Raw genomic sequence first — 27,871 nt, forward strand, 5'->3', positions numbered from 1 at the left:
ATTTTTTTTCATTAAATGACATATATCCATGAATTTTAAACAAGTTTCTGAATTTTTAATAAGTCCATGAATTTAAAAACAATCGCGAATTTGAAAAAAGAAATTGTAGATCTAAAAAATCAGTAATTTTAAAAGAGTTTTCTGTTTGAAAAATGTTCAAGCATTTGAAAAAAAAATCAAGACTTTGAAAAAAGATTGTGGATTTAGATAAAAACACACATAACAATTTAAGGGATTTTGTTAAAAGATCACAGATTTGAAAATGTTCACAAAGAACTGAAAAACGTCTCAAATTTGGTAAAATGTTCGTGGATGTGAAAATGTTCACAAAAATTTGGAAAACACACATTTTAAAAAAAATCCATTGTTTTAAAAAAATTCATAAATTTAAAATGAGAAAAAGAAAAACCAACAAAACAAAAAAACTTGGTACAAACAAAAACCACAGAGAGCCGAATAAAAAGGCAAAGAAAAAAATGTTCAGATGCTTCTGGAGCTTCTGATGCTGGTGCAAAAGGGGAGATGGCATGGGCCGGCACATCAAACAGAGAAGACATCTCCCATGTGGGCGCTCGCTCTATGGGAATGCCATTTAGCTCTTGACATTAGCTGCACGGAGAACCGCTCGCCTGTTTGTTTTTCTGTCCTCTAGAAAACCCCAAAACTAGTTTTATTAAAATTGTCTCCCAGTTTTCCTATCGATTTTTTTTCATGAAATGACATATTTCCACGAATTTTAAACAAGTTTATGAATTTTTAATAAGTCCATGAATTTAAAAACAATCATGAATTTGAAAGAAGAAATTGTTGATCTAAAAAATCAGTAATTTTAAAAGAGTTTTCTGTTTGAAAAATGTTCAAGCATTTGAAAAAAAATCAAGATTTTGAAAAAAGTTTGTGGATTTAGATAGAAACACAGATAACAATTTAAGAGATTTTTTTAAAAGATCAGAGATTTGAAAATGTTCACAAAAAACTGAAAAACGTCTCAAATTTGGTAAAAAGTTCGTGGATGTGAAAATGTTCACAAAAATTGGAAAACACACATACAAAAAAACTTGGTACAAACAAAAACCACAGAGAGCCGAATAAAAAGGCAAAGAAAAAAATGTTCAGATGCTTCTGGAAGCTTCTGATGCTGGTGCAAAAGGGGGGATGGCATGGGCCGGCACATCAAATAGAGAAGACATCTCCCGTCTGGGCGCTCGCTCTATGGGAATGTCGTTTAGCTCTTGACATTAGCTGCACGGAGAACAGCTCGCCTATTTGTTTTTCTGTAGTTTAATTAAAATTGTCTCCCGGTTTTCTTATCGATTTTTTTCATTAAATGACATATTTCCATGAATTTTAAACAAGTTTCTGAATTTTTAATAAGTCCATGAATTTAAAAACAATCGCAAATTTGAAAAAAGAAATTGTATATCTAAAAAATCAGTAATTTTAAAAGAGTTTTCTGTTTGAAAAATGTTCAAGCATTTGAAAAAAAAATCAAGATTTGGAAAAAAGATTGTGGATTTAGATAAAAACACACATAACAATTTAAGGGATTTTTTTAAAAGATCACAGATTTGAAAATGTTTACAAAGAACTGAAAAACGTCTCAAATTTGGTACAAAGTTCGTGGATGTGAAAATGTTCACAAAAATTTGGAAAACACACATTTTAAAAAAAATCCATGGTTTTAAAAAAATTCATAAATTTAAAATGAGAAAAAGAAAAACCAACAAAACAAAAAAACTTGGTACAAACAAAAACCACAGAGAGCCGAATAAAAAGGCAAAGAAAAAAATGTTCAGATGCTTCTGGAAGCTTCTGATGCTGGTGCAAAAGGGGAGATGGCATGGGCCGGCACATCAAACAGCGAAGACATCTCCCGTGTGGGCGCTTGCTCTATGGGAATGCCGTTTAGCTCTTGACATTAGCTGCACGGAGAACCGCTCGCCTGTTTGTTTTTCTGTCCTCTAGAAATCCCCAAAACTAGTATTATTAAAATTGTCTCCCAGTTTTCTTATCGATCTTTTTCATGAAATGACATATTTCCACGAATTTTAAACAAGTTTTTGAATTTTTAATAAGTCCATGAATTTAAAAACAATCGCGAATTTGAAAGAAGAAATTGTAGATCTAAAAAATCAGTAATTTTAAAAGAGTTTTCTGTTTTAAAAATGTTCAAGCATTTGAAAAAAAATCAAGATTTTGAAAAAAAGATTGTGGATTTAGATAAAAGCACAGATAACAATTTAAGAGATTTTTTTAAAAGATCACAGATTTGTAAATGTTCACAAAGGACTGAAAGACGTCTCAAATTTGGTAAAATGTTCGTGGATGTGAAAATGTTCACAAAAATTTGGAAAACACACATTTTTAAAAAATCCATGGTTTTAAAAAAATTCATAAATTTAAAATGAGAAAAATAAAAACCAACAAAAAAACTTGGTACAAACAAAAACCACAGAGAGACGAATAAAAAGGCAAAGAAAAAAAATTTCAGATGCTTCTGGAAGCTTCTGATGCTGGTGCAAAATGGGAGATGGCATGGGCCGGCACATCAAACAGAGAAGACATCTCCCGTGTGGGCGCTCGCTCTATGGGAATACCATTTAGCTTTTGACATTAGCTGCACGGAGAGCCGCTCGCCTGTTTGTTTTTTTGTCCTCTAGAAAACCCCAAAACTAGTTTTATTAAAATTGCCTCCCAGTTTTCCTATCGATTTTTTTCATGAAATGACATATTTCCACGAATTTTAAACAAGTTTCCGAATTTTTAATAAGTCCATGAATTTAAAAACAATCATCAATTTGAAAGAAGAAATTGTAGATCTAAAAAATCAGTAATTTTAAAAGAGTTTTCTGTTTAAAAAATGTTCAAGCATTTGAAAAAAAATCAAGATTTTGAAAAATGTTTGTGGATTTAGATAGAAACACAGATAACAATTTAAGAGATTTTTTTAAAAGATCAGAGATTTGAAAATGTTCACAAAAACTGAAAAACGTCTCAAATTTGGTAAAAAGTTCGTGGATGTGAAAATGTTCACAAAAATTTGGAAAACACACATTTTAAAAAAAATCCATGGTTTTAAAAAAATTCATAAATTTAAAATGAGAAAAAGAAAAAACCAACAAAAAAATCCTTGGTACAAACAAAAACCAGAGAGAGCCGAATAAAAAGGCAAAGAAAAAATGTTCAGATGCTTCTGGAAGCTTCTGATGCTGGTGCAAAAGGGGAGATGGCATGGGCCGGCACATCAAACACAGAAGACATCTCCCGTGTGGGCGCTCGCTCTATGGGAATGCCGTTTAGCTCTTGACATTAGCTGCACGGAGAACCGCTCGCCTGTTTGTTTTTCTGTCCTCTAGAAAACCCCAAAACTAGTTTTATTAGAATTGTCTCCCAGTTTTCTTATCGATTTTTTTTCATGAAATGACATATTTCCACGAATTTTAAATAAGTTTCTGAATTTTTAATAAGTCCATGAATTTAAAAACAATCGCAAATTTGAAAGAAGAAATTGTAGATCTAAAAAATCAGTAATTTTAAAAGAGCTTTCTGTTTGAAAAATGTTCAAGCATTTGAAAAAAAAATCAAGATTTTGAAAAAAAGATTGTGGATTTAGATAAAAACACAGATAACAATTTAAGGGATTTTTTTAAAAGATCACAGATTTGAAAATGTTCACAAAGGACTGAAAAACGTCTCAAATTTGGTAAAATGTTCGTGGATGTGAAAATGTTCACAAAAATTTGGAAAACACACATTTTAAAAAAATCCATGGTTTTAAAAAATTCATAAATTTAAAATGAGAAAAAGAAAAACCAACAAAAAAAACTTGGTACAAACAAAAACCACAGAGAGCCGAATAAAAAGGCAAAGAAAAAAATGTTCAGATGCTTCTGGAAGCTTCTGATGCTGGTGCAAAAGGGGAGATGGCATGGGCCGGCACATCAAACAGAGAAGACATCTCCCGTGTGGGCGCTCGCTCTATGGGAATACCATTTAGCTTTTGACATTAGCTGCACGGAGAGCCGCTCGCCTGTTTGTTTTTCTGTCCTCTAGAAAACCCCAAAACTAGTTTTATTAAAATTGCCTCCCAGTTTTCCTATAGATTTTTTTTCATGAAATGACATATTTCCACGAATTTTAAACAAGTTTCTGAATTTTTAATAAGTCCATGAATTTAAAAACAATCACGAATTTGAAAGAAGAAATTGTAGATCTAAAAAATCAGTAATTTTAAAAGAGTTTTCTGTTTGAAAAATGTTCAAGCATTTGAAAAAAAATCAAGATTTTGAAAAAAGTTTGTGGATTTAGATAAAAACACAGATAACAATTTAAGGGATTTTTTTAAAAGATCACAGATTTGAAAATGTTCACAAAAAAACTGAAAAACGTCTCGAATTTGGTAAAAAGTTCGTGGATGTGAAAATGTTCACAAAAATTTGGAAAACACACATTTTAAGAAAATCCATGGTTTTAAAAAAATTCATAAATTTAAAATGAGAAAAAGAAAAACTAACAAAACAAAAAAAACTTGGTACAAACAAAAACCAGAGAGAGCCGAATAAAAAGGCAAAGAAAAAAATGTTCAGATGCTTCTGGAAGCTTCTGATGCTGGTGCAATAGGGGAGATGGCATGGGCCGGCACATCAAACAGCGAAGACATCTCCCGTGTGAGCGCTCGCTCTATGAGAATACCGTTTAGCTCTTGACATTAGCTGCACGGAGAACCGCTCGCCTGTTTGTTTTTCTGTCCTCTAGAAAACCCCAAAACTAGTTTTATTAAAATTGTCTCCCAGTTGTCTTATTGATTTTTTTCATGAAATGACATATTTCCACGAATTTTAAACAAGTTTCTAAATTTTTAATAAGTCCATGAATTTAAAAACAATCACGAATTTGAAAGAAGAAATTGTAGATCTAAAAAATCAGTAATTTTAAAAGAGCTTTCTGTTTGAAAAATGTTCAAGCATTTGAAAAAAATCAAGATTTTGAAAAAAGATTGTCTATTTAGATAAAAACACAGGTAAAAATTTAAGGGATTTTTCTTAAAGATCACAGATTTGAAAATGTTCACAAAAAAACTGAAAAAGTCTCAAATTTGGTAAAAAGTTCGTGGATGTGAAAATGTTCACAAAAATTTGGAAACACACACATTTTAAAAAAATCCATGGTTTTAAAAAAATTCATAAATTTAAAATGAGAAAAAGAAAAACCAACAAAACAAAAAAAAACTTGGTACAAACAAAAACCACAGAGAGCCGAATAAAAAGGCAAAGAAAAAAATGTTCAGATACTTCTGGAAGCTTCTGATGCTGGTGCAAAAGGGGAGATGGCATGGGCCGGCACATGAAACAGCGAAGACATCTCCCGTGTGGTCGCTCGCTCTATGGGAATGCCGTTTAGCTCTTGACATTAGCTGCACGGAGAACCACTCGCCTGTTTGTTTTTCTGTCCTCTAGAAAACCACAAAACTAGTTTTATTAAAATTGTCTCCCAGTTTTCTTATCGATTTTTTTTCATGAAATGACATATTTCCACGAATTTTAAACAAGTTTCTGAATTTTTAATAAGTCCATGAATTTAAAAACAATCATGAATTTGAAAGAAGAAATTGTAGATCTAAAAAATCAGTAATTTTAAAAGAGTTTTCTGTTTGAAAAATGTTCAAGCATTTGAAAAAAAAAATCAAGATTTTGAAAAAAGATTGTGGATTTAGATAAAAACACAGATAACAATTTAAGGGATTTTTTTAAAAGATCACAGATTTGAAAATGTTCACAAAGAACTGAAAAACGTCTCAAATTTGGTAAAAAGTTCGTGGATGTGAAAATGTTCACAAAAATTGGAAGACACACATACAAAAAAACTTGGTACAAACAAAAACCACAGAGAGCCGAATAAAAAGGCAAAGAAAAAATGTTCCGATGCTTCTGGAAGCTTCTGATGCTGGTGCAAAAGGGGAGATGGCATGGGCCGACACATCAAACAGAGAAGACATCTCCCGTGTGGGCGCTCGCTCTATGGGAATGTTGTTTAGCTCTTGACATTAGCTGCACGGAGAACCGCTCGCCTGTTTGTTTTTCTGTCCTCTAGAAACCCCAAAAGTAGTTTTATTAAAATTGTCTCCCAGTTTTCTTATCGTTTTTTTCATGGAATGACATATTTCCACGAATTTTAAACAGGTTTCTGAATTTTTAATAAGTCCATGAATTTGAAAACAATCGCGAATTTGAAAGAAGAAATTGTAGATCTAAAAAATCAGTAATTTTAAAAGAGTTTTCTGTTTGAAAAATGTTCAAGCATTTGAAAAAAAATCAAGATTTTGAAAAAAGATTGTGAATTTAGATAAAAACACAGATAACAATTTAAGGGGTTTTTTTAAAAGATCACAGATTTGAAAATGTTCACAAAAAACTGAAAAACGTCTCAAATTTGGTAAAAAGTTCGTGGATGTGAAAATGTTCACAAAAATTTGGAAAACACACATTAAAAAAATCCATGGTTTTAAAAAATTTCATAAATTTAAGATGAGAAAAAGAAAAACCAACAAAACAAAAAAAACTTGGTACAAACAAAAACCATAGAGAGCCGAATAAAAAGGCAAAGAAAAAAAATGTTCAGATGCTTCTGGAAGCTTCTGATGCTGGTGCAAAAGGGGAGATGGCATGGGCCGGCACATCAAACATCGAAGACATCTCCCGTGTGGGCGCTCGCTCTATGGGATACACTGTAATAGGTGCATTAAGCGCCGAATAGGAAACATCACGATGCGTCCACCTCGTCCTCACCGGTGCATAGAGTCCGGCCCAGCCCAAACCCAACTCTGATGGTTTGATTCTTCATGACCCTTTCACACCTTCTCCTCTCCCCTTCAAAACGGGAACCCTTTCTTGTTGATCTGCAAATCAATTTCACGCTCATGTAATCTGCAACAAGTACACACAAGACTAATCAGAAGGGCAAACGACACAAGGTATGTTCAGTTCTTGGCTTGTCTTTTGCATTGATTGGATCCAATCTACATGTTGTAGACTAAATTTAAATGCCTCACACTACAACTTCTTTGATCTTTTTGTTGGCAATTTTGGGTAGGTGATGGAGCCAGATTTAACTTCGGATGAACTACCAGAATAGAACAAAATAGTACTTGACAAAGATGATGAAGAAGCTTTCATCGTGGAGAAGATTGGGAATTCTTCGCATGACTGAAAAGTAGAGTCGGTCATGATGTTGGAACCCAAGAAGGGTATGACGTCCGATAGTGAGGATGATGTTGTCGGTTCTGCATGTCTATGCTGAAAAAGGGGCTTTTTTAGGTCAAGAAGGGGCTTTTTTAGCGTCAAAAAGGGGCTTTGGTGTGATTAGAAGGACGACTATATTTATTTTATTCTTGCTTGTAGCAGACAAGGGAAGGCTCAATATTCATCAAAAACCCCCCATTTAAACCTAACCATCAACAAGGATGCAATGCCCCCCTAAAAGTATTTTATGTTGTTCGTGGGGATAACTTTTGTATTACGTCTATTACGATTCACCACAATCATCCAATAAGTCCAAGCAAAGCCAGATTTCAAGAAATTGGACTTGCATCCCAAATGAAGGCTAGAATTGAATGATTAAGCCGGAATTCGTATGAACAAGAATTTTGATTCTCTTTTTATGCAAGCTGGCGGGTATGAAATCTTGAGTTTGGTGACGAGGAGTGTATGAACTAATTACAAGAGAGAAGAAGGCTGAAACTTGGTGCCCAAGATGCACATGTCGTTTATCAATCTTTTCTCCGTAACTTGTTAAAGTGTAAGATCTACCTTATAGCACAAACACATCAACAATTCAAAAAATGGGTAGGACAGTAATATTTCATTCAGATATTAGTATTTCAACAGATTTCCCTTTATGCATAAGTTTTTTTCTCTTCATGAAAATTTTCATTTTTAAGGATACGAGGCTGGAAGTTATTGGTTTTTTCCAAATGAGTTTCGGCTACTTAGTTTGAGTAGTTGTAATTTTACAGAACAATACTAATATCTAAGGCACTCAATTTTTAACATTGCTACTTTTTCCAGGAACTACAAACAAATGAACTTGCTACACAACATCATAGCATGTCTTACATTGACATCTGTAACAATCGGGAATAATCACCTAGATATATTCACCTATTATATTGCTTGTGCATCATATGCATCTCATCCGCATTTGCATCAGCATCATGCTGCATTATTTGGATTTTCTATTTCGCCATTTTGTTAAATGCTGAATAAGTAAACCCCTTCTCTCCTTTTGAATTCATGTACCATTAATGAAATCCGGGGGGGGGGGGGGGAATCAAATTCATGAACAGTTTTTGAAATTAAGATTTTTTTAATCTCGGTCATATTTTTTAATTTGAGATTTGTGAACAGTTCTCAAAGTAAAAATAAAGAAAGAAAACAAAATGAAAAAATGAAAGAAGGAAAACGAAATAAAAGAAGCGCCCAACCCCCACATGGGTTGGCCCAAAGTGTGCAGGGGGTGCGTGATTGGTGGCTATTCACCCACCTACACGCGAAATAGGAGCTCCCCGCCAGAGCATGGATCAATTGCCTATTGGATTGAGTTCGGTAAGTAGGCATCGTCCCTGAAGAAAACCTAGCAAAGGCATTGCGGCACACAGATCTCTCGTCGTTGCGTCACCCTGGTTGCCGATCAATTCGCCTGAGACCTGACCGTCGCCGTCCAGATTGTGACAGGAACAGTAGGTAGAGATTTTATTGATAACTATTTTAGGGGACAATTTATAAAGATTTTACTGAATTGATCCAGTATATGTTTTTCTTTGTGCTTATTTACAGTTACTTGCTTTTAAATTTCTTCAATGCCATGCCATCTACAAAAGTATGTGTTCGATGGTGAGAGAAAAAAAGGGAAAACATGTATATGAGTGGATAGAATCCCATGAAGGATAAGTTGATTTATATAAGAGAACACACTTCAACAAATCTACGATAAGCCGGCAATAGTTGTTGTGCAAGAAAAAAACTAAACTTAATCCAGAAGACGAGGATTCTAGAGAAGACAATGCTGGCATCAACATTGATGATAACAGTGTGAGTAGTAACTATGATCTCATATTTAATTCATATAACTACTAATCAGCTGTATTGAGGAGGATCCATTTTTACTTAGATTTTATGAACCAATAAATTAGGGTAATATTAACGGGTGTGATTAGATCTCAGTCAAGTGACATACATATAAGAAGAAAAAAGGAAAAACTAAAGGAAAAAAACATTGTACAAATCTCAATGCAAGATCAAAGGAATATAGTATCGACTGGGACATAAAAAGGTCTGAATCAACTGAGACTTAGCAAAAGCAAATGTTAAAGGGCATTACTATATACTCCCTCTGTTGTAAGATTTGTGTCAAGTCAAATTTTTGTAAACTTTGATCAAACTTATATTAAAAAAATATCAACATCTACAATACCAAATATATGTAATATGAAACTAATGATATTTATTTGCTACTGAATGTTGATACTTTTTTCTGTAAGTTGGGTCAAATTAAAGATATTTGACTCTAAGACAAAACTTATCAGTCTTGCTAAGTCTCAATCGATAGTTGATGCTATATCCATGAGATCTTACATTGAGATCCGTGCATAAAAAAAATCAGTTTTTCCTTTTTCTCTCTTGCATATTATGTCACTTGACTGATACCTAGCCACACTCAAAATTTAGACGCAGACTAAAAAAGTACATACATGCAGATTCATATTTCCATATATTTATATTGAGGGGCGGTGGGTTCTTATTTCGACCCCGGGCCCCTGAATTCTCAAGCCTAGGGACGAGGCGGCTACTGGCTCGATCAAATACTCCCTCCGTTCGAAAATACTTGTCATCAAAATGGATAAAAGGAGATGTATCTAGATGTGTTTTAGTTCTAGATATAACTATTTTTGTCTATTTTGATGACAAGTATTTTCGGACAGAGGGAGTAGTTTTCTAAAAGTGCACACCTATCCTAAGTACATTCTTCGTTCCAAAATACTTGACGTGGTTTTAGTTTAAGTATGACAAGTATTTTGGAATGAAGGGGAATTTCCGAGCTTCAATTAGGCTAGTGGTGATTAAAATGTGGTGAAACATTTCGGGTATGAAAAAAATACATATTACCTACGTATCAAAATGTACTTTTGCTAACAACGTGAGAATCATCAACCAAGCAGATTTCAACATTTTTTTCTTGCAGAACTCCACAAATTTCTAAGTTCGTAATTTGTTGCAACGCGACCTCAGCAGCCAACTCAAACATAACTACGTCTGCTAAAAACCTCGACCCAGCAGCCGACTGCACTCGGCCCACCGTTGGTCACGACGTACGTGATCACTGGGCGCCACGACGCCGCTTGCCGGCCCCCGCGCCCTTCCCGCCGCCTTCCGGCTTGAGCACCTGCGCCGCGTAGGCCAGTGCCTGCTGCGCCTCGGCAAGCTCCCTCTTCTTGGCATCGCCCAGCTCCTTCTTCAGCTGGCTGATCTCGCCCTTGGCCTTGGAGAGGGCCATCTCCTTCGCGCGCAGCTCCGAACGAAGCACGTCGCCGACGCCGCCGCCGCCGCCAGCAACAGCAGCACCAGCAGGAGCAGCCACCTTTCTCTTCTTCCCTGAGGCCGTCGGTGGCGCTGCGCCTTGGGAAGCTCCCGTCCCTGCGCACAGAAACAATCCAACGTTAAACATTCTCCACTCCATCCATCTATCCACATGTGCCTACAGTAATGACACGCATACGTACCGACACACGCCGGGGCGCGGCTAATCTTGGCGGCGACGAGGTTGCTCTCGGAGAGGTAGGTCTTAAGGTCGACGACGCCCTGCCCCTGCGACAGCCGGCACGCCACGGCCGCATCGTTGCCGGCGAGCATGGGGTCGCTCGTCGCCTCCTTCGTCGGGGAGCCCCACCGCACGGGGCACTTCCAGGGCGCGCCCGGCGGAGGCGACACGAGCAGGAACTCCTCCTTCCACCCCTTGACGGACGTGGGGAGCCCGGTGAAGAGCGACGGGACGCTCTCCCTGGAGCGGAAGGAGAACCAGCCCTTCCCGTTGGGGAGCGGCGTGAGGGCGAAGAAGTGGCGGAACACCGGCAAGGAGGGCGCGCCGGCGCCGCGGAAGTGGCAGAGCACCGCGAAGCCGGCCAGGACGCGCCACCCGTTGGGCGCGAGCTGCGACGGGGCGATGCCGAAGTGCGCGAGCGCGTCGCTGAAGAAGGGGTGCAGCGGCAGGCGCATGCCCGCGGCGAACGCCTGCGTGTGCACGCAGATCGGCACCGCCGCGGCGCCGCCTCGGGCTCCGCGAGCGGCGGGAGGGGGCGGCGCGCACACTGCCTGGGCGGGGCCGGCGAGGTGCAGGCCGAACCCCTCCGGGATGCCGTACCTGGTGCGGAGGCCGGCGAGGGACTCCTGCGTGCGCAGCGTCGACTTGAACTCCTCGGCCGCCGGCCAAGAGAGCGCCGCCCGATCGTCCTGTCCATGTACACCTCGGCCTGCTCCTGCTCCTGCTCCCGGAGGACCCGGACGCGGCTTGACGTCCTCCCCGGCGACTCCCCCGCCGTAGCCGTAGCCATAGTCACGGCGCCAATGCGTCGTCACCGCCGGCTTGACGTCATCCTCGTCGTAGTAGGAGGACGGAAACCACGACGACATGGCGGTCCGGAACCTGGACGGGGTTGGCCGATGGAGGGAGGCGTGGGAGGGGTGCTTGAATTTCTGGGTGGCGGCGGTTTGGATCTGGGGTGTGGGGAGAGGAAGGAACGGGCGGGCCACTTTTAACGTTCGTGGGGGCTTCCTTCCGGTGGAAGGTTGGCTTGTTTTATGGAAAGTGGAAACGGATCATGAGCGAGCGATTCGACTGCAGCAGAAGATTGCGTTGGACTTTATCAAGAACGTTACAGTGACTTCATCTTCTACCCTAAAAAAAGAGACTCCATCTTCTTTAGGCATTTGATTTCAAATTTCAAACTTGAATTTACTTCGTTCAAGCGCTTGGAGATATAGTACTCCATTTCAACAACAAATGTTAATTTGTATAGTTTTTTCTTTCTTTCCAGAAGTAAGAACTAGTGGATCACCCGAGTTTGCGCGGTTAGATTTTTTATAAAACTCTCATAACCATCGAACGTTCGCCAGGAGGCATGGCACTCAAACAAAAAATGAAGTGACCCTATGTACTACCTTTTTTCTCTATCAATAATTTGCCAGAAGTTAAATATGAACATATATATATCATATATGTAAGACTTCTTATGTTATCTTCCTTCACCCACCTCAACACATTGGCGATTGCGGTATGTTGTTCAATTAGCGCAATGTCATGAAGCGAGATGCTTCCATGTATGCATGTGGGACTCCCATCTTCACTCACTCACTCATTCACTCTTAGGCTTAGCTTGTCTTCTTTTTCTCTCATTGTGCCTATAATGTTTGCATCGACATTTGTTTTCATGGGCATCAACTTATATATTGTTCATCAATACTTAAATATCTTATTACATAGTTGACACAATTTTTGGCACTTAACCCTTAAATCTACCATCACAACACACATTGTTTTCGTCCTTCATAAAATAAACTCACTTGCACACATACCAAATGAACATGTATGTCCCTCTTACCACGCGAATTAATGCTTTGTTAAGATGCATTCCTACACTGTGTGATTCTTCTGAATCTTCTTCTCTTCGAAGCTTCCAGACAACATCATCGGTAAAAGCCAAGTCATGAATGCTTATACTCATTTTCATTCTAGTCTTGTCAAACTATTTTCTTGAAATAGCAAATCCATTCATGTTGACAAATCTACTACGGGTTCTACATTTTCCACTCATCAAACGCAATCCATGGATGCTCATACATCCAAGGAATGTCGGGTTGGCATGTTACATATGTCATTGCATACTGCATGTTGTCTAATGAAAACCAAATAGTCTATATCTATACCAATATAAAAAGACCCAAAAGGGCAGATCCAATTAATCTCGGCCATCAAATCATGTCAATCCAACGACCTAGACTGCTTCCATGTCGAGCACTCAACACATTTAGCGTGCAGTTAATTTCATGCCAAATATAGTGCTAATCACATAATAACATACAAATAATATCCTACTTAATATCCGCATGCACTTAATATACTTCCAAATTCACGTGCATTGCACATACACATTGACTAGTTTTATAAATATTTCAACTTGAAATTGATTAACCTATGTAAATCCAACCCCTAACTACATTTCCCATTTTGAAAGTTATATCTTAATCAGTTCAACTTCATACATAAGTAAATGGGTACTCTCTTACCCACGCCCACCATAGTTTTTTTGGTACCAGGTTGTTGTTGTTGTTGTTTTGCGCATGCATGTTTTTTCTATTGACTACCATACTTACATTCCCTCCACAAATGCTTTGCTTACCTTTTCTCATGCATACCTTGTACAATTCTTATACGTGTATATGCTTTTACTAGTCCAATTTCTATTAATTCCATTGTAGCGACCCGGTCTCAGACGGTCAAGTCTCTGTGCTTAAGTGTCATCCCTGGATCGGTATGCTGACACACACAGTACTCGAGGATTTATAACAAAGATAAATCACATGTATAAAGTAATGTAAATACTATTACCTCAATCCAAATAGCGGAAGTAACAACAAGGTTGTGGATTCCCATCAACACCAACGGCAAAGTTGAGTGTAGAAATCGTAACCCTAACGTACCACTTACTCGTCGTAAGAAATCCAGCAACATGAGACGTTGCAGCCATGTAGGTCAGTACATTGAATGTACTGGCAAATTCACATCATAGAGCAATGATGAATAGAAGCTATCACTACATGCATATATGGCTGGTGGAGGCTCTATGGTTATAATGTTTTTGCGAAAAGCCAATTTTTCCCTACTGCAAAGGAATATATTTTTATTTAACTACAAATTTGTTGAAAAACATTGAGAATGGTAAATCCCCATCTCAATCCCAATTAAAAAGTAATTAACAACCCATCAAGTTAATTTAGAGTGATGAGATCCATATGATAATCCAAGAACCAGATACTCAAAATGTCCATAACCGGGGACACGGCTAACCATGATTAGTTTATACACTCTGCAGAGGTTTGCGCACTTTTCCCCACAAGACTCGATCTCCTCCGTTGGATTTCTCGCAATACATGGTGTTTGAGAAACGGATGACCGAGACACAGTCTTTCAGAAGCATTAACTCTTTACTCTGGGTGGACAGTTACACCTACTTTCCCTCTACATATGCTAGCCCACCACTGAAAGAGGTCACACAACATACTCAACTATGCCAGAGCCCATAATGGCTTGTGGCTGCACACGGAAGTTTCTAGCATGAATAATCTTATGATCCCTTTGAGCCTGGGTGGCGAACCAAATGGACAACACTGGTCTATTCCCAGGTGCCCGCAACCAATCCACCCAGATGTGTATTAAAGTAGCCACCTTAAGTTGAACCATTAAGTAAACAATCTCACATCTGTCATGGAATACACTCAAACCCAATCCACGTCTACGAGCATAGCATGGCAATATAAGCATAATGTAATAGTAACTCCCAAGGTTTGAATGCAGGGCAATAGGTTCCTACCTCATCAACTACTTCCCAATACCCACATGTTATCAATCCTAATCATGCAATGTTTGAGGGTTGAAACTAATGCATAAAAACTGGGTATGATCAAAGTGTGAACTTGCTTGTACTGTTGATGAAGATGATTCGCACTCAAAACTCTTGATAGTTCTACTCGTCACACTCCGGTCAATCTATCATAAGCAAGCAATAGTAACCACACATAAGCAATCACTCAACAAGATTGAAAAGATCGAAGAAGACAATTCGGAAAACATCAAAACCAAGCAAATAACTCTGGCAACATAAAACAATTTCTAACAGTACCAAAATTATGTGAATTTGTTCTTATCAGAAAGTTTAAGTCAAGAGCTTCGATTTGCAAAAAAAATCAACTCAAACGGAGTTATAAAACTCAAGTTACGATCAAACAAAGTTCAAATACAAATCTGTTTGAATTCAAATTTTAAAACTTTCAAAAATATGTTTAAGTTGTTTTACTGGATAGAGGGGATCATAACGAAGAAGTGGGCATTGGTTTCGTTGAATTTGGACAAACGGTGTAAAAGTTGTGCTAGTTTGAAACAGAGGGACTAAACTGTAAAAGAAATACTACAAATAGGTCCCTGGACAGAAAATAAAAAGAAAAGAAAAAAACTATCGAGCGAACACTCGCTAATAGAATCTAACAAGCGAAAACTGTTCGTTAATAGAACCAACCGGGTGAACGTTCACTATATAACTAAACTTAAAAAAATCAGATCTAGGTTTTCTGTAGAAAACCGATCTAGAGTTTTGTTTTATAAAACCGAAAGAAAAAGCGGCGGCTTTTACCGGCTCGGGCAAAATAAACCGGGGCGGTGGCGGTTTTTCGGTGGCTCTCCGGTGAGGCGGCGACGGCGGCGGTTGCGGCGGATCTCGCCGGCGGCTTCGACGGCGAGCAGAGGCGGCGACGAGGGGCGAAGCAAGAGGCGGCGCGGTGGTGGAGCAGCGGCGGCGGCGCGAGGCGAGGGGCGGCGAGATGCGGCGAGGCGTGCGGCGGCTCCGGCGGCGGTGCAGCGGCGCAGGTGTGGGGAGGAGAGAGAGGAGGGGTCGGGCCTCGGGTTTTATAGGGGAGGGCGGCGAACCTCGGGAAGCGGAGTCCCGAGCGCTCACGGCGGCGCGGCGGCTCTCCGAGCGAAGTCCCGCACGACGGGCGAGGTGGCGCGGAGCTGGGCTGTGGCCTCGCAGGGGCTGGGCCGGCCCAGTCGGGGAGAATTTTTTTTAACAAAGACAGACAAAAATAATAAATAAAAGAAAAAAAATATTATAAAGGCATAGAATATATCAAAATTTTCAGAAAAATGTTTTCTATGATCTAAACATTTGTCTAGCATCAAATAAAATCCACATAAATTCAAATAAAACAAAGATTGCTACTGATGCAATAAATCCCAATAAAATCATTTTAAAAATAACAAAATTAATTCAAATTTATTTCTCCAATTTTATGATGCAGGGAATCATTTTACCATAATTTCCATATATTTTATTTTTGGAGAAAAATAATTTGAATAATACCCAAATAACTCCAAATTGAAAATAATTTACGAAAGGACTTTAAATTGATCATTTTAAACTTCCAACTCATATTTCATATAATTTGAAGAAGTCATTTTATCTTCTCTCATGAAAATCATTGAGTTGCATGAAGTTTATGAATTAGAAATATTTTCTGAATGAAATTCAAATCTTTTTGAAACCCTTTTCATTTATTTAAATGGAAGAAGTCATGTCATCTTCTCTCTAGGGTTTTATATTTGAAAAGAATTTGAATTCACGGAGATCACAAATGCAAAATGAAAGTTTGGGAAAGTCCTTTTATTCCCTCTCATTTAACTTTCAAAAAGTTTCAAATTTCACTCACTTTCAGTCATTCAATCACACAACAATCAAACAATCAATCAAAACTATCTATTTAGTATAACATTCCAAAATTTAGAATTTTGGGATGTTACATCCATGTTACATTCCATATTTCAATCTTTGGTTGCCATTTCTATCACTAATATTTTTCACTTAAAAATAACCTAAGATTCCATCTTTCACATTTTTTCTTCACTGTCCCTTCGTCCAACCTCCCACATACGTTACCTTCTCCTTATATCTGTTTTTTCATCCCTCCCAATATTTTTGGGTAACAGTTTTTAATCTGATCAGTCAAATCAGATTAATATATGGTAATGCAATAAATTCACACCAAGGAATCAATCATGATCGGTAATTATTTCATAACATAGTAAATTTAAATCCATGGGAAGAAATCAATCACAATCGGTAATTAGTCGGTAACACAATAAATTCACTGAAAGAAATCAATCACAACCGGTCATCATTTCTTCCCCCTATTACAATGCACGAGCAATTACCTAGTACTATATAAATAAAAACGGAAACACTAACGCCCACACGTGTGGGCGTTACCCAACTCGCCCACACGCCTGGATCGTCGTTCACTGTCTTTTGCACGAATCTTGACACGAAAAGGTGGATTTGGTGTGCCACGTAGGACGGGGCTGGTGTGTGGGCGATGGAGAGTTTGCCCACACGCCCGCACCATGCTGTTTGCCAGCTGCGTTGTGTGGGCGAACTGCTTTTCACCCACACAGCCACCACCTAGGTCATGCGCGTGTGAGCGAACTGCTTTTCGCCCACACGACACTCCTACCTTATGGATGGCAACTGCAGTTACGCGAACGTGGCAACTCGATACACACACATGGCAACTGTGATTCTTTGCTACACGGCAACTGCAGTTGCGCGTACATGGCAACTCGATACACACACATGGTAACTGTGATTCTTTGCTACACGGCAACTGCAGTTGCGCGTACGTGGCAACCAGATAAACACACATGGACACTGTGATTAACAATACATGGCAACTATGGTTGGACCTCACGTGACAACTAGGTAAACACACATGGCAACTACTGTTTTGACCATATGTGGCAAGTAGTTAATCACACACGGCAACTACGGCTTGATTACACGCGGCAACTATCATAAATTAGACATGGCAACTATAGTTAACCAAAACAGATAGAGTTGCCATGCTTTTACAACTACACTTGCCATCCCAGATAACTACATCTGCCAACCAGGATGGCAACTAAATCGTCATCCCGCAGGGTACCTAACGTAGCTGCGTCAGGACATGTGGGCATTTTTGCTTCGTGCCACACGCACGGGTGGAGATGAGTAGTACTTGTTGAGCGTGTGGCACGAAGTAGCCGCGCCCACACGTGTGGGCAATTCTAATATCCGCCCACACACAGCTCGTGTGGGCTGCCTCCTGCTCACACCACACACGGTGTGTGGGCGCATGTCGTATATGCCACACGTGTGGCAGTTATCGCGTCCAATAAAAATATTAATTTTTATCGATGTTTCTTCCCGGGTAGATTGCTTTCTATGGTAGCTATTGATTCACCCCGGCTGGGTCCACACATCGGCAATACACGCAAACACAAGTATGCTCCCCCCTCCCCCTCCCCCTCTCCCTCTCTCCCATTTCTATGGTTACGCACAAGGCTAATTTTAAAATGATTTGGGATTAACTATTCAGCGGTGCTCCGGGGGGGGGGGGGGGGGGGGGGGATGCAGACAACGCTCACGAAGTGTGGAATGCAAGAGGCGATCCCCAACAAGGCACCTGTTCTTTTACCTACCGACCGATTTTTTTTTTCAAGGAACCCACATGGAGGTCGGTTATCATTTGAGGCTATTTTGGATTATCCATTTTCTCTTTTGGATGTCTTGGTTTCTTGTGTTCTCTTTGATGATGTACTCGAGTAGTACATATCAATGAAAACGAACACACCACACACAAACTTGGAATGTACACATGCAAGCAAATGGGAAATACACACATCAAAACATAGAAATACACACACTGACTTGGAAAATACACAAACTACCTTGACAGTACCTTGGAAAGTAAACACACATTAGTACGTACACACAACTTAGGAATAACTAGGCACGCCCACAAACGTGAGAAAACACAAGCATATGAGAAGAAAACGTGCTACAAAAATAAACACACTAACATGAAGTATACACACACTAATGTGAGAAGTACATGCATACTAACGTGTCACGTACACCACATGAGAAGTACATATCACATAAAAAAAAATTCAAAATATATCTACATAAGATATAGTTTCAGAAATACAGACACAAAAAACCAAATGGTAAAAATGCTTTGGTATCCATCTTGAATTTAAATAAAATAAAAACATAAAACAGCCTCCATCCCCAAAAAAGTAAAAACTCTGATACATCCTGAGTGTGTCACCGCAAGAAGCGGCGCAAGCTATTCCAATGAGGAGCCAGGGGTCCTTTAATTATTTTGTTTCCCTTTAATTAGTGATTATTTACTACAATTCGGAAGAAAAAACATTCACTTGCTCACGCAAAGCTGTATGCAACGCAAGAACATTAGCAAGCTGGATATTGTTTTGCAAACTCAGAAAGGAAGTGTTGCTTTACAAAAACTATGTATCACAGCAAAATCACACATAACATTTCAAGTGTCTAATATAAATATTTTTAAGCGAATTTTCAGAAGCTTGCCTCTACCTATATCTGAAACAAGGTTTCAGAAAGAGTGCAAGTACTTTTTAACCAAAGAAATAACACATTCAATAAGATACGGCAGCAGCAAATTAGCATTCAGAACATCCTAACGGTATTGCATTCCATGAGATGGGTAGTTCCAGGTTTAACGAGAATTCAGAACATTCTACATATCCCGCATTCCATGAGATGCATGGTTAAAGGTACACGGCTGAATGAGGGTTGCTAAACTGTGGTGCATGTCGAGTTTCTGGCTTTCGCTGTACATAACTGGAGCTCAAAGGGAAGGGTAAGGCAACGAGTCCTAAAACTGCTTTTCGGAAAACATGGGGTTACTGTTCCTTGCATGCCGGCAAAATGTTAAGAGACTGGTGAGATAGCACTGTACTCCCGACTCCGATCACATGACAATGGCAGATGCAAAAGATCTCTTCCCTATTGAATTGAAACCTGGCACTGACCAGCCGGAGTTCACATTGTAGACTTCCACCTGCAACAGAAAGGAAGAAATTGTCCTTGAAAGAGAGCACATATTTGTGAAGGCAAGAGTCAAACGTCGGTACAATGTTTACTTACAGTATCCAGTATCTGTTCGTTGGACCGCAGACCGCCGAGGACAAACAAGCTATCATCAAAAGTAACCGCAGAGGCGTATCCTCTTGGGTTGCTCATGGGATCACCCATCCTCCAGGCGTTGAGGCGAGGATCAAAGATCTCAACACTGGAAACCATGCTGTCCCCATCATACCCTCCAATGGCATATCTGAAACAATAAATCTCCTAACTCAATTTCTTGCCAAGATTAAAGCCCAAGATGCCATCAGCTTTGTGTTCAGCGAGATCTAAAATAGCATGAAGAATATACTCACAGGACTTCTCCCAGGACAGCCACAGCATGGCATCCTCTCCTTGCTTTCATGCTTGGAAGCTTAACCCAGAAACCCTCCCTTGGATCATACCTTTCTGCTGACCTGTACATGATGTGGTTGTTAGTTGATGATGTCTTAAATCATGTGCTTCCACCATGTCATTTTATCATTCAAATGGTTATATTAGCATCGAAGAAAAAGAATGTGTCAGAAACATTTATACTCCCTCCTTTCCGGTTTATAGGGCTTATCTCAAAATCTTAGTTTTTCCATTTTATAAGGCTCAATTTGGTTGTTCCCCATAATAAGTTCAAATTCCAAGGTGCATTAAATACTTGCATGCAAGTATTAAGAGAAGATTGACCAATGCATGTACTTTATGCATGCATGCATTGCAATTAATACATTGGTAAACATAATTTTTTGAGCAAAACAAGAGCATTAATTGGGTGCTTTTGCAAATTACAAAAAGTATTCCACCACTCACCATCTACCTTGGTTGGTGAGATTTTTGAATTGAGCCCTATAAACCGAAAAGGAGGGAGTAGATTTGATTAAAGATTTACACCATCCTCTCATTGCTTACATGTCATTTTATCATTCAAGTGGTCATATTAGCATCCAAGAAAAAGAATGTGTCAGAACCATTTATAGATTTGACTCAAGATTTACTAGCATTTACACCATCACATTGATATTACCATCATGAAATGCACTTTTATAATGTATAATATATTGGTGCAGTATATTTTTATAGAAACTGATGAGCAAAAAGTCGCATGGGTGCCAATGCCCTAAAGCACTTAAAAGTGTGGAACAGAAGTAACATAATGGAGGAAAATAGCAAGGAAACTTACTGTAAGTACTTGCTACCATCAAATCCACCAGATACATAGATGACACCACTCGATTCTGCTGCTGCTAGAGCAAATCTCTGAAACGTGTTGCAGCATACTTAAGAGATCAGTGTCAAAATTAGTCAACTAGCTGAACTACTCTCCCGATTACCGCCAATATTAGAATAATCAATTCAACTATGCTTTTCAGTTATACCATTACACGGCAACAATATTCTAGATAATCTGTAAGATGAGGATGCAATGCAGAATTTAATTGGTACGAAGCTATGCAGAAGATGATATCGTTGAAAATCTAAATTAAGCCGGTGTCTCCTATTTGATCATATTAAGGTCACTGAGTTTATTACAGTGCAATCATGACTAATCTAATTAATTCAATGACATTTTTCTGTTATCCTACATTACGTAGCAACAAAATTCAAGATATTGTGTATACACGAGGATGAAACGCAGAACTCAACTGGTAAAAAGCTATGCAGAAGATGATCAAGTTGAAAATTTGAAGTAAACAGATGTCTCTTATTGTCCATATTAAGGTCACTGAGTTCATCACAGTGCAATCATGACAAGACTAGGAGAATAAGTTCAGTGTTGCTATGAAATAGGCTGCAAACATATCAAAGGGCACAAAGTAATGACTAGAAGCAACAGGGAGGCCAAGAACATACTGGTTGCAGCATAGACGGACTACATATCCACTTCCCAAGAAAAGGATCAAACATCTCAACTTCTGAAAAAGTCTGTGTTCCATCTCCTCCACCCATCGCATATATTTTGCCATTAAGACTTACTCCAGCAAGAGATCCTTTCTCATGGTTCAAACAGGGGCATATCATCCACTCATTACTCCTTGTATTATAGCATTCCGCTGTAAGAAAAGAAAGTACATAAATGCAGTTTGAAGTACAGAGAAAGAAAGACAGAAGCACATTTAAATATCAGTATACCTACCTGTGTTATACCATGAACTTCCATCCCCACCACCAAAAACAAATATACAGCCTTCCATTGCGGCAACAGATGCATATGAACGCGCAGAGCCCATCGATGTGAGAGACACAAGGATGTCTTTTTTTGGAGAAAAGGAATCAAGAGATGATAACCAGGTCACACCATTATAACCACCGATCAGGTATATTGCTGGCATGTCCAGATTATCGCACATGCTTCCTTGAAGAGACAAGGAGGAGTCAAATTTGAATTGTAACTCATCTATACGATATTCCAGTTGCTGAACTTTTCTTCCAGAGTCTTTAACTACTTCCTTCAACGAAATTATTTCTTGATCTGACTTAATCTGGAAAATAACAGGACCATAATCAGACTATATATATGCAGGAGGTGTTTGCATAAAAAGTACAAAATAGTGGCCAACACATTTTGGGTAATAGATATACATGGCACAAAAAGTAAGGTAGCCCAGATTTAGCATACCAGCTAACCAATTCAGTCTGCGGATTGACAGAAATAAGTACTGTATAAAAATGAAATGAATGGTCCATACAAGTGAGCATAAATGTCCAAACCATATCGAATTTATAATTTTATATGCTGAACTAATCAAATCAATAATCACAGTGGTATGAAAATTGAGCAATGTAACCATGTGGGAATCCTTAATTACTTATAACAAATTAACTTTTATTTTCAATATATGTGGTAGTACCATTCCCTCCTACTGTGGTAGTAAAATTTCCCTACTACTGTCTTTTCCTCGAGAAAAATCCCTATAACAACATACGACCCAAGTGCATAAAACCACAGGTGATGTGTAACGCAAAATCTTGTATTCGTTTCAATCCAACAAGTAATAAAAGCGCCAATCAATAGTTACATTCCACATGTTCAAGAAGAAATGAGGAACCTGATTCTTCTCCAGTGCATCAGCCTTCTTGGCTAAGTCAGTGATGATTCGTAGAAGCTGCACAGGAGAATGAAAAGAATAATGTGAGTGATACACATGTTATCAGGCACAAGGTTATGAATTGTAGTCCAATGATGAAAAGCAAAATAATGCACATAGAAAAGGATAGCATGGGCACCTCAGCCTTTGCATGATGTTGCTGAAAAGATGAATTATCTTCCACGGTAGAACATAGTGGCTTGTTGGAAAGGCTTGAATTGGCCTGTGTTTCTTCAGGTACATGATGGCTGGGAGTAGAAAGACTTGCATTGGCCTGTGCTTCTTCAGGTACATATTGATCTTGAATAGGAAGGTCTACATTCACATGTGTTTCTTCAGCAACCTTTTGATCTTGGCAAGGAAAGCTTCCATTGACCTGTGTTTCTTCAGGTACATATTCATCTTGACTAGGAAGGTTTGCATTGGCCTGTATTTCTTCAGCAACATATTCATCTTGACTAGGAAGGCTTGTGTTGACCCGTGTTTCTTCAGGCACGTACTCATCCTGACCAGAAAGGTTCGCATTAACCTGTGTTTCTTCAGGTACATACTCATCCTGACCAGAAAGGTTCGCATTAACCTGTGTTTCTTCAGGTACATACACATCTGGACTAGAATAAACAAAATCATGGGATGATAGTGCTGCCTGCTGTCTTAAGTCAACCAACTCCTTCAGTTTTTTCAGGATAGACGATCTTTCAAGCTGTACCCCAACACCATCTGATTCATTTTGAACCCCATTGCCTATTCCATTGTGTGAGTTCACAAGCATGTCTCCATCAGAAGAATGACGTCCTCCATTCACAGGATTGGCAACCGATTGATTGCACTGCATAAGCTCCATTCCGTCAGCAACACTTTTGTACGAGGAATGTTGACTGGCCTCATCTGGACCAAACTGGTTCTGAAAATCATTGTCATCCAAATCCTCCCAGTCAGAAACTAGCTCTCCAGATGTCTTCCCATCAGTTTTGCTGTCTGATGTTCCAGTAACACTGCCACTATCCACATCAGAATCAACCCAGTCATCTGGAACAATTCCACTTGAACTTGACAGAACACTGAACGGGTTGATGTCCTTTGAATTGGCTCTGCCTTTCTTTTGGTGAGGGGCAACTGATGCCACCCTTTTAGTTGATGGTAAAGAAGTTGATAGAACACTAGATGGATTGATGTCCTTCGAATTGGCCGTGCCTTTCTTTTGGATAGGAATACCTGATGACATCCTGTTAGTTGATGGTAAAGGTACAGCCAGACTCCTTTTGCTTGAAACAGCTGGGACTTGCTTGAAATTGAGAGGACCAACTGACTTGAACAAAGCAATTAAAGCTCTAGTTTGTGCATGATCTAGCTCAAAATAGAAGTAGTGATGTGTATAATAGTTATCTTGAATCACTTTTTTGTATTGGACCTCAAAGAGTGGCTGATAGCGAGTCCTTGTGCAAATGCGAACCTTAAAAACAGAAGCAGTTGCTTTATATTAGCATGCATAAACTGGAACAAACTTGGCTATAGATACACCAAACAAATCATGAACACTGTTTGGAGATTCATATTTATTGATACCTGTGCAGGAAAAGGTGTCCTTAAAGTGCCATCATTACTCCAAGCATATGGGTCAATGGAGTTCTGACCAGGACTGGCAGCCTCAAAAACACCATGCAGCTTTCTGTCAGTGTAGTTGAATAGAAATAAAGGTAGGCCAGCTTTGACATTCCTCACATATGAATAATGCAACGCAGGCAGACCTATAGAGCAAGTGGTGCAAACTAATTAGGGTGAGAAATTCAACAACAAAATAAGGTTAAACAAGTCTATATTTCATAAACCCTATAACACATCAAGATGGCAACGGGACAAGTTCACACATTTTGCTCTATCCACATACTAGATCAAGAAAATGAAGTGTGGAGTACATAGTTTCATAAAAGGAATGTAAATGCTCGAGCATCCAATCTGCACCATCAGAATTAGAACGAAAAGAATGGCAATGGTCCATTTGTAGGGGTTTTGGCCACAAAAAAAAAAATAAGTTTACAAGGGTGTTTAGGCGGGCCTTAAAGCCTGACTAAAAGACTAGCAAGGCCTGAGGAATGAATAAACAGGCTACAATATTTTGTAACTTAACCATCAATGAACTATATAGCGCATCAGCCTATATAGTCGATATTGCCAAACACAAAATGATGTTGTTACAGATAATATCATAATAAAGGTGTAAAGCAAGAGGTGAAAGGTGGAATTCACAAACCAAACAGCTGTTTATTGAAGCACTCTTCAATTGTCTCATGCTTGCAACCAAAGATCACTCCTCCTAGCTGGGTTTCCCGGAGATTACGGGTCTGTACTACCTGCATTGCACGATCGTGGGTCTGTCTTTCTTCAAACACCCTGTGGTTCACAATTTTTTTGAAGTATGCAAATCATATAGTTACTAGATGTGGGTATGAACTCATATTCAAGGGAGAAATAAAACCAAATGATTCAATAATTGGCAATATACTTTTCAAACTGCAGATAACTCTAGGCAGGGCATACAAATCAGCATTATTATGCCAAGCTGTACCCAAATAAACCCCGTATTAGTTCAGTAGTTGGCAAGGAACATTCAACAATTAAAAAAATCATTCATTTTTATGCAGGGTGACAACCAAAATTCAAACTGAAACAAGAATTCCAAGTCAAGTCAGTGTGATGGCCATAACAGCAAGTCAAACTGTTAAAACTCCTCGAAGCTTAAATCCAAATCACAAACACCACAACAGAACCCTTCAACTAAGATGATAACACTGCACAGTGTGACATTGAATAAACCTCCTGAGCTTGAGCGACAAGAACCAGATCAAAGACTGAATTCCGTCCCACAGCCAGACCCAAAATTAGCATCCAAGCTTCAGGAATCTCACAATATGACCCAATGCATACATTGTAGAGTGCCATTCGCGCATAAAGCATGTGCAACTACGCACTGAAGCCACATCAGAAGCAACCACACATCACTAATATACGGAATTGAAATAACGAGCCATACACAACTAGACCGGTAATAATCAGCATGCACGGATGAAGCAAAAGCAACCGTCATCTCGTCACAGAGCAATTGACCACACAAGTTATCTTCCAGTACCATATCTGGTACGCACAAGCACCAGTTCCAAAATTTTCTAATCCGCAAAATAAGCATAGAAACAACAGGAAAAGGTCGACAAGGGGAAAATAGAAACAGGAAGCCAAACATTTCGCGCCTACGCAATGAAACGAAATTCACCGGACTAGCGCGGACAAGCGGGAAATCGCCGGATAAGGCAAGCAATAACCGCGAGCGGTACAAACACGCCGTGCGGAATCCAAAGTTCCCCGCCGTCTAAAACCCTAACTAACCCCTGGTGATCAGCGACGCTAAACCCCGCAATAAAGCATCGTCTAAACCGAAATCGACAAACCCTAGCAATCCATCGGGCCCTAGCAACCCACATTCGCCCGCCATCCCGCGGAGGCACCGGGACGGCCGAAACCCTAGAGCGACCGAGGATCTCGCACCAAAAACCCACTTGAAAAATCGAGAAAAATGCCAGAAAATAAAAGGGGGAAAAGGCACGCCACCGCAACGAGCCCCCGCGAAGCGCGCGCGCGATCGATCGAGAGCGCGGGGACGAACCGAGGGCGGCGCTGGGGATCGGTCTGGGGCTCACCTGATCGCTTCGCCTGCCGGAGAAGCCCCCTCCTTTTGCTGCCCTGGTTCCTCTTTTTCGGTTGGGCTTTCCTTCCCCCTTCTCTCCCCTTCCTTCGTATTTAGTGTGCACTGTCACAGCAATGCGGTGTGTGTGAAGGGGGGCGATTATGTAGGTGGTGGCGGGGTGGGGATGGGATTACCACCGCGGTCACTCCGCGGTCTCCGATCGGCTGCGTCGGAGCGACCGGGCCACTAACAGGTTTTCTTTTTAACCGCACACATTAGAGCAACACCGATCCAAATGTGTGTACCGAAGAAAAAAAAAAGGTGGCATGGGGTTTAGAGACCTTCACAGCTTTAATCTTGCTATGTTAGCAAAGCAGTGTTGACGACTACTCCAAAATCCTGATTCTTTGTGTGCACGAGTTCTTAGGGCAAAATTTTATCCTAATGGAGATATTCTGAAATCTGGTCCTAAGAAAGGTTCTTCGTTCACTTGGCAGAGTATTGTCGCTGATATTCAAACTTTCAGAAGGGGATGCATATGGCGTGTGGGTTCTGGTTCACACATTAACATTTGGGATGACCCGTGGATACCCACTAGTATGAACAGAAAGCCTATTACTCCTAGGAGAGTATTATGCTAACAAAAGTGGAAGAGATAATTGACCCCCACACAGGACAATGGGATGAGGCACTTATTCGCAGCGTCTTTTTTTCAGTCGATGTGCATAGAATTCTACAAATTCCTCTTCATGTGGAGGTCGTTGAAGATTTTGTAGCTTGGCAACATACAAGGACTGGGACCTTTTCCGTGCGTTCGGCATACCATGTTGAATTTGAGCATCAATTCGGACAACACTTGAATCGGACTAGCCCAAGTAGTGCCTCATTAAATGGAGTTTGGAAAGATCTTTGGAAACTACGACTACCAGGGAAGATCAAACACTTTGGCTGGAAAGTGTTGAAGGGGGTTCTTCCATGCTACGGTGTCCTTGCTAATAGACATATTCCTCTGATCCCGCAATGTCCGATCTGTTCCACCGGATTAGAAGACATACAACATTGCTTGTTCACTTGTACCGGGCGGCACGCAATTTGGACGGAGCTAGGACTATCACAGGAGATTGAACGGGTGGTTTTCCAGGACCGCTCGGGCTCTATTAACCTTGATAGACTGATCCAGATGCAGTCGTCAGTACATAACATTCCTATAGCTAAGCTCGCCCTTGTAGCAATGTGGTTTATTTGGTGGCAAAGGAGATTTCATACAAAAGGTGAGATAGTTCGGATGCCTCAACAAGCAGTTATGACGATCCGAGT

General features: G+C 39.7%; 2 protein-coding genes across 2 annotated transcripts; both read right to left on the reverse strand.

Annotated features, from left to right (window-relative positions):
* Nucleotides 1-10,139: 10,139 nt before the first annotated feature.
* LOC120967481 (uncharacterized) lies at nucleotides 10,140-11,760 on the reverse strand. Its single transcript, XM_040393998.2, has 2 exons — nucleotides 10,775-11,760; nucleotides 10,140-10,688 (listed from the first exon to the last, which is right to left on the reverse strand). The coding sequence occupies exons 1-2, from the start codon at nucleotides 11,679-11,681 to the stop codon at nucleotides 10,372-10,374; spliced, it is 1,224 nt and encodes a 407-aa protein (XP_040249932.1). The 5' UTR covers nucleotides 11,682-11,760; the 3' UTR covers nucleotides 10,140-10,371.
* A 7,572-nt stretch (nucleotides 11,761-19,332) lies between these two features.
* LOC109732419 (uncharacterized) lies at nucleotides 19,333-26,785 on the reverse strand. The gene is made up of 11 exons (XM_020291594.4): nucleotides 26,568-26,785; nucleotides 25,127-25,266; nucleotides 24,442-24,623; nucleotides 23,015-24,328; nucleotides 22,837-22,893; nucleotides 21,924-22,269; nucleotides 21,641-21,840; nucleotides 20,970-21,046; nucleotides 20,113-20,214; nucleotides 19,820-20,006; nucleotides 19,333-19,733 (listed from the first exon to the last, which is right to left on the reverse strand). Exons 2-11 carry the CDS (start codon nucleotides 25,230-25,232, stop codon nucleotides 19,644-19,646), a joined length of 2,661 nt encoding a protein of 886 aa, XP_020147183.1. The 5' UTR covers nucleotides 25,233-25,266; nucleotides 26,568-26,785; the 3' UTR covers nucleotides 19,333-19,643.
* Between the last annotated feature and the right edge of the window lie 1,086 nt (nucleotides 26,786-27,871).

This window comes from Aegilops tauschii, chromosome 1, assembly GCF_002575655.3.
Source record: "Aegilops tauschii subsp. strangulata cultivar AL8/78 chromosome 1, Aet v6.0, whole genome shotgun sequence".
NCBI classification, from domain to species: Eukaryota; Viridiplantae; Streptophyta; class Magnoliopsida; order Poales; family Poaceae; genus Aegilops; species Aegilops tauschii.

Bases quoted from the DNA above. Each gene is read 5' to 3' on its own strand.
- LOC120967481 (XM_040393998.2), bottom strand. From the start codon at position 11,681: ATGTCGTCGTGGTTTCCGTCCTCCTACTACGACGAGGATGACGTCAAG. The intron at 10,689-10,774 runs GTACGTATGCGT...TTCTGTGCGCAG, and splicing joins CCGCGCCCCGGCGTGTGTCG to GGACGGGAGCTTCCCAAGGC.
- LOC109732419 (XM_020291594.4), bottom strand. From the start codon at position 25,232: ATGCAGGTAGTACAGACCCGTAATCTCCGGGAAACCCAGCTAGGAGGA. The intron at 22,894-23,014 runs GTGCCCATGCTA...TCTCCTGTGCAG, and splicing joins AACATCATGCAAAGGCTGAG to CTTCTACGAATCATCACTGA. The intron at 20,007-20,112 runs GTGAGTATATTC...TTATTGTTTCAG, and splicing joins GCTGTCCTGGGAGAAGTCCT to ATATGCCATTGGAGGGTATG.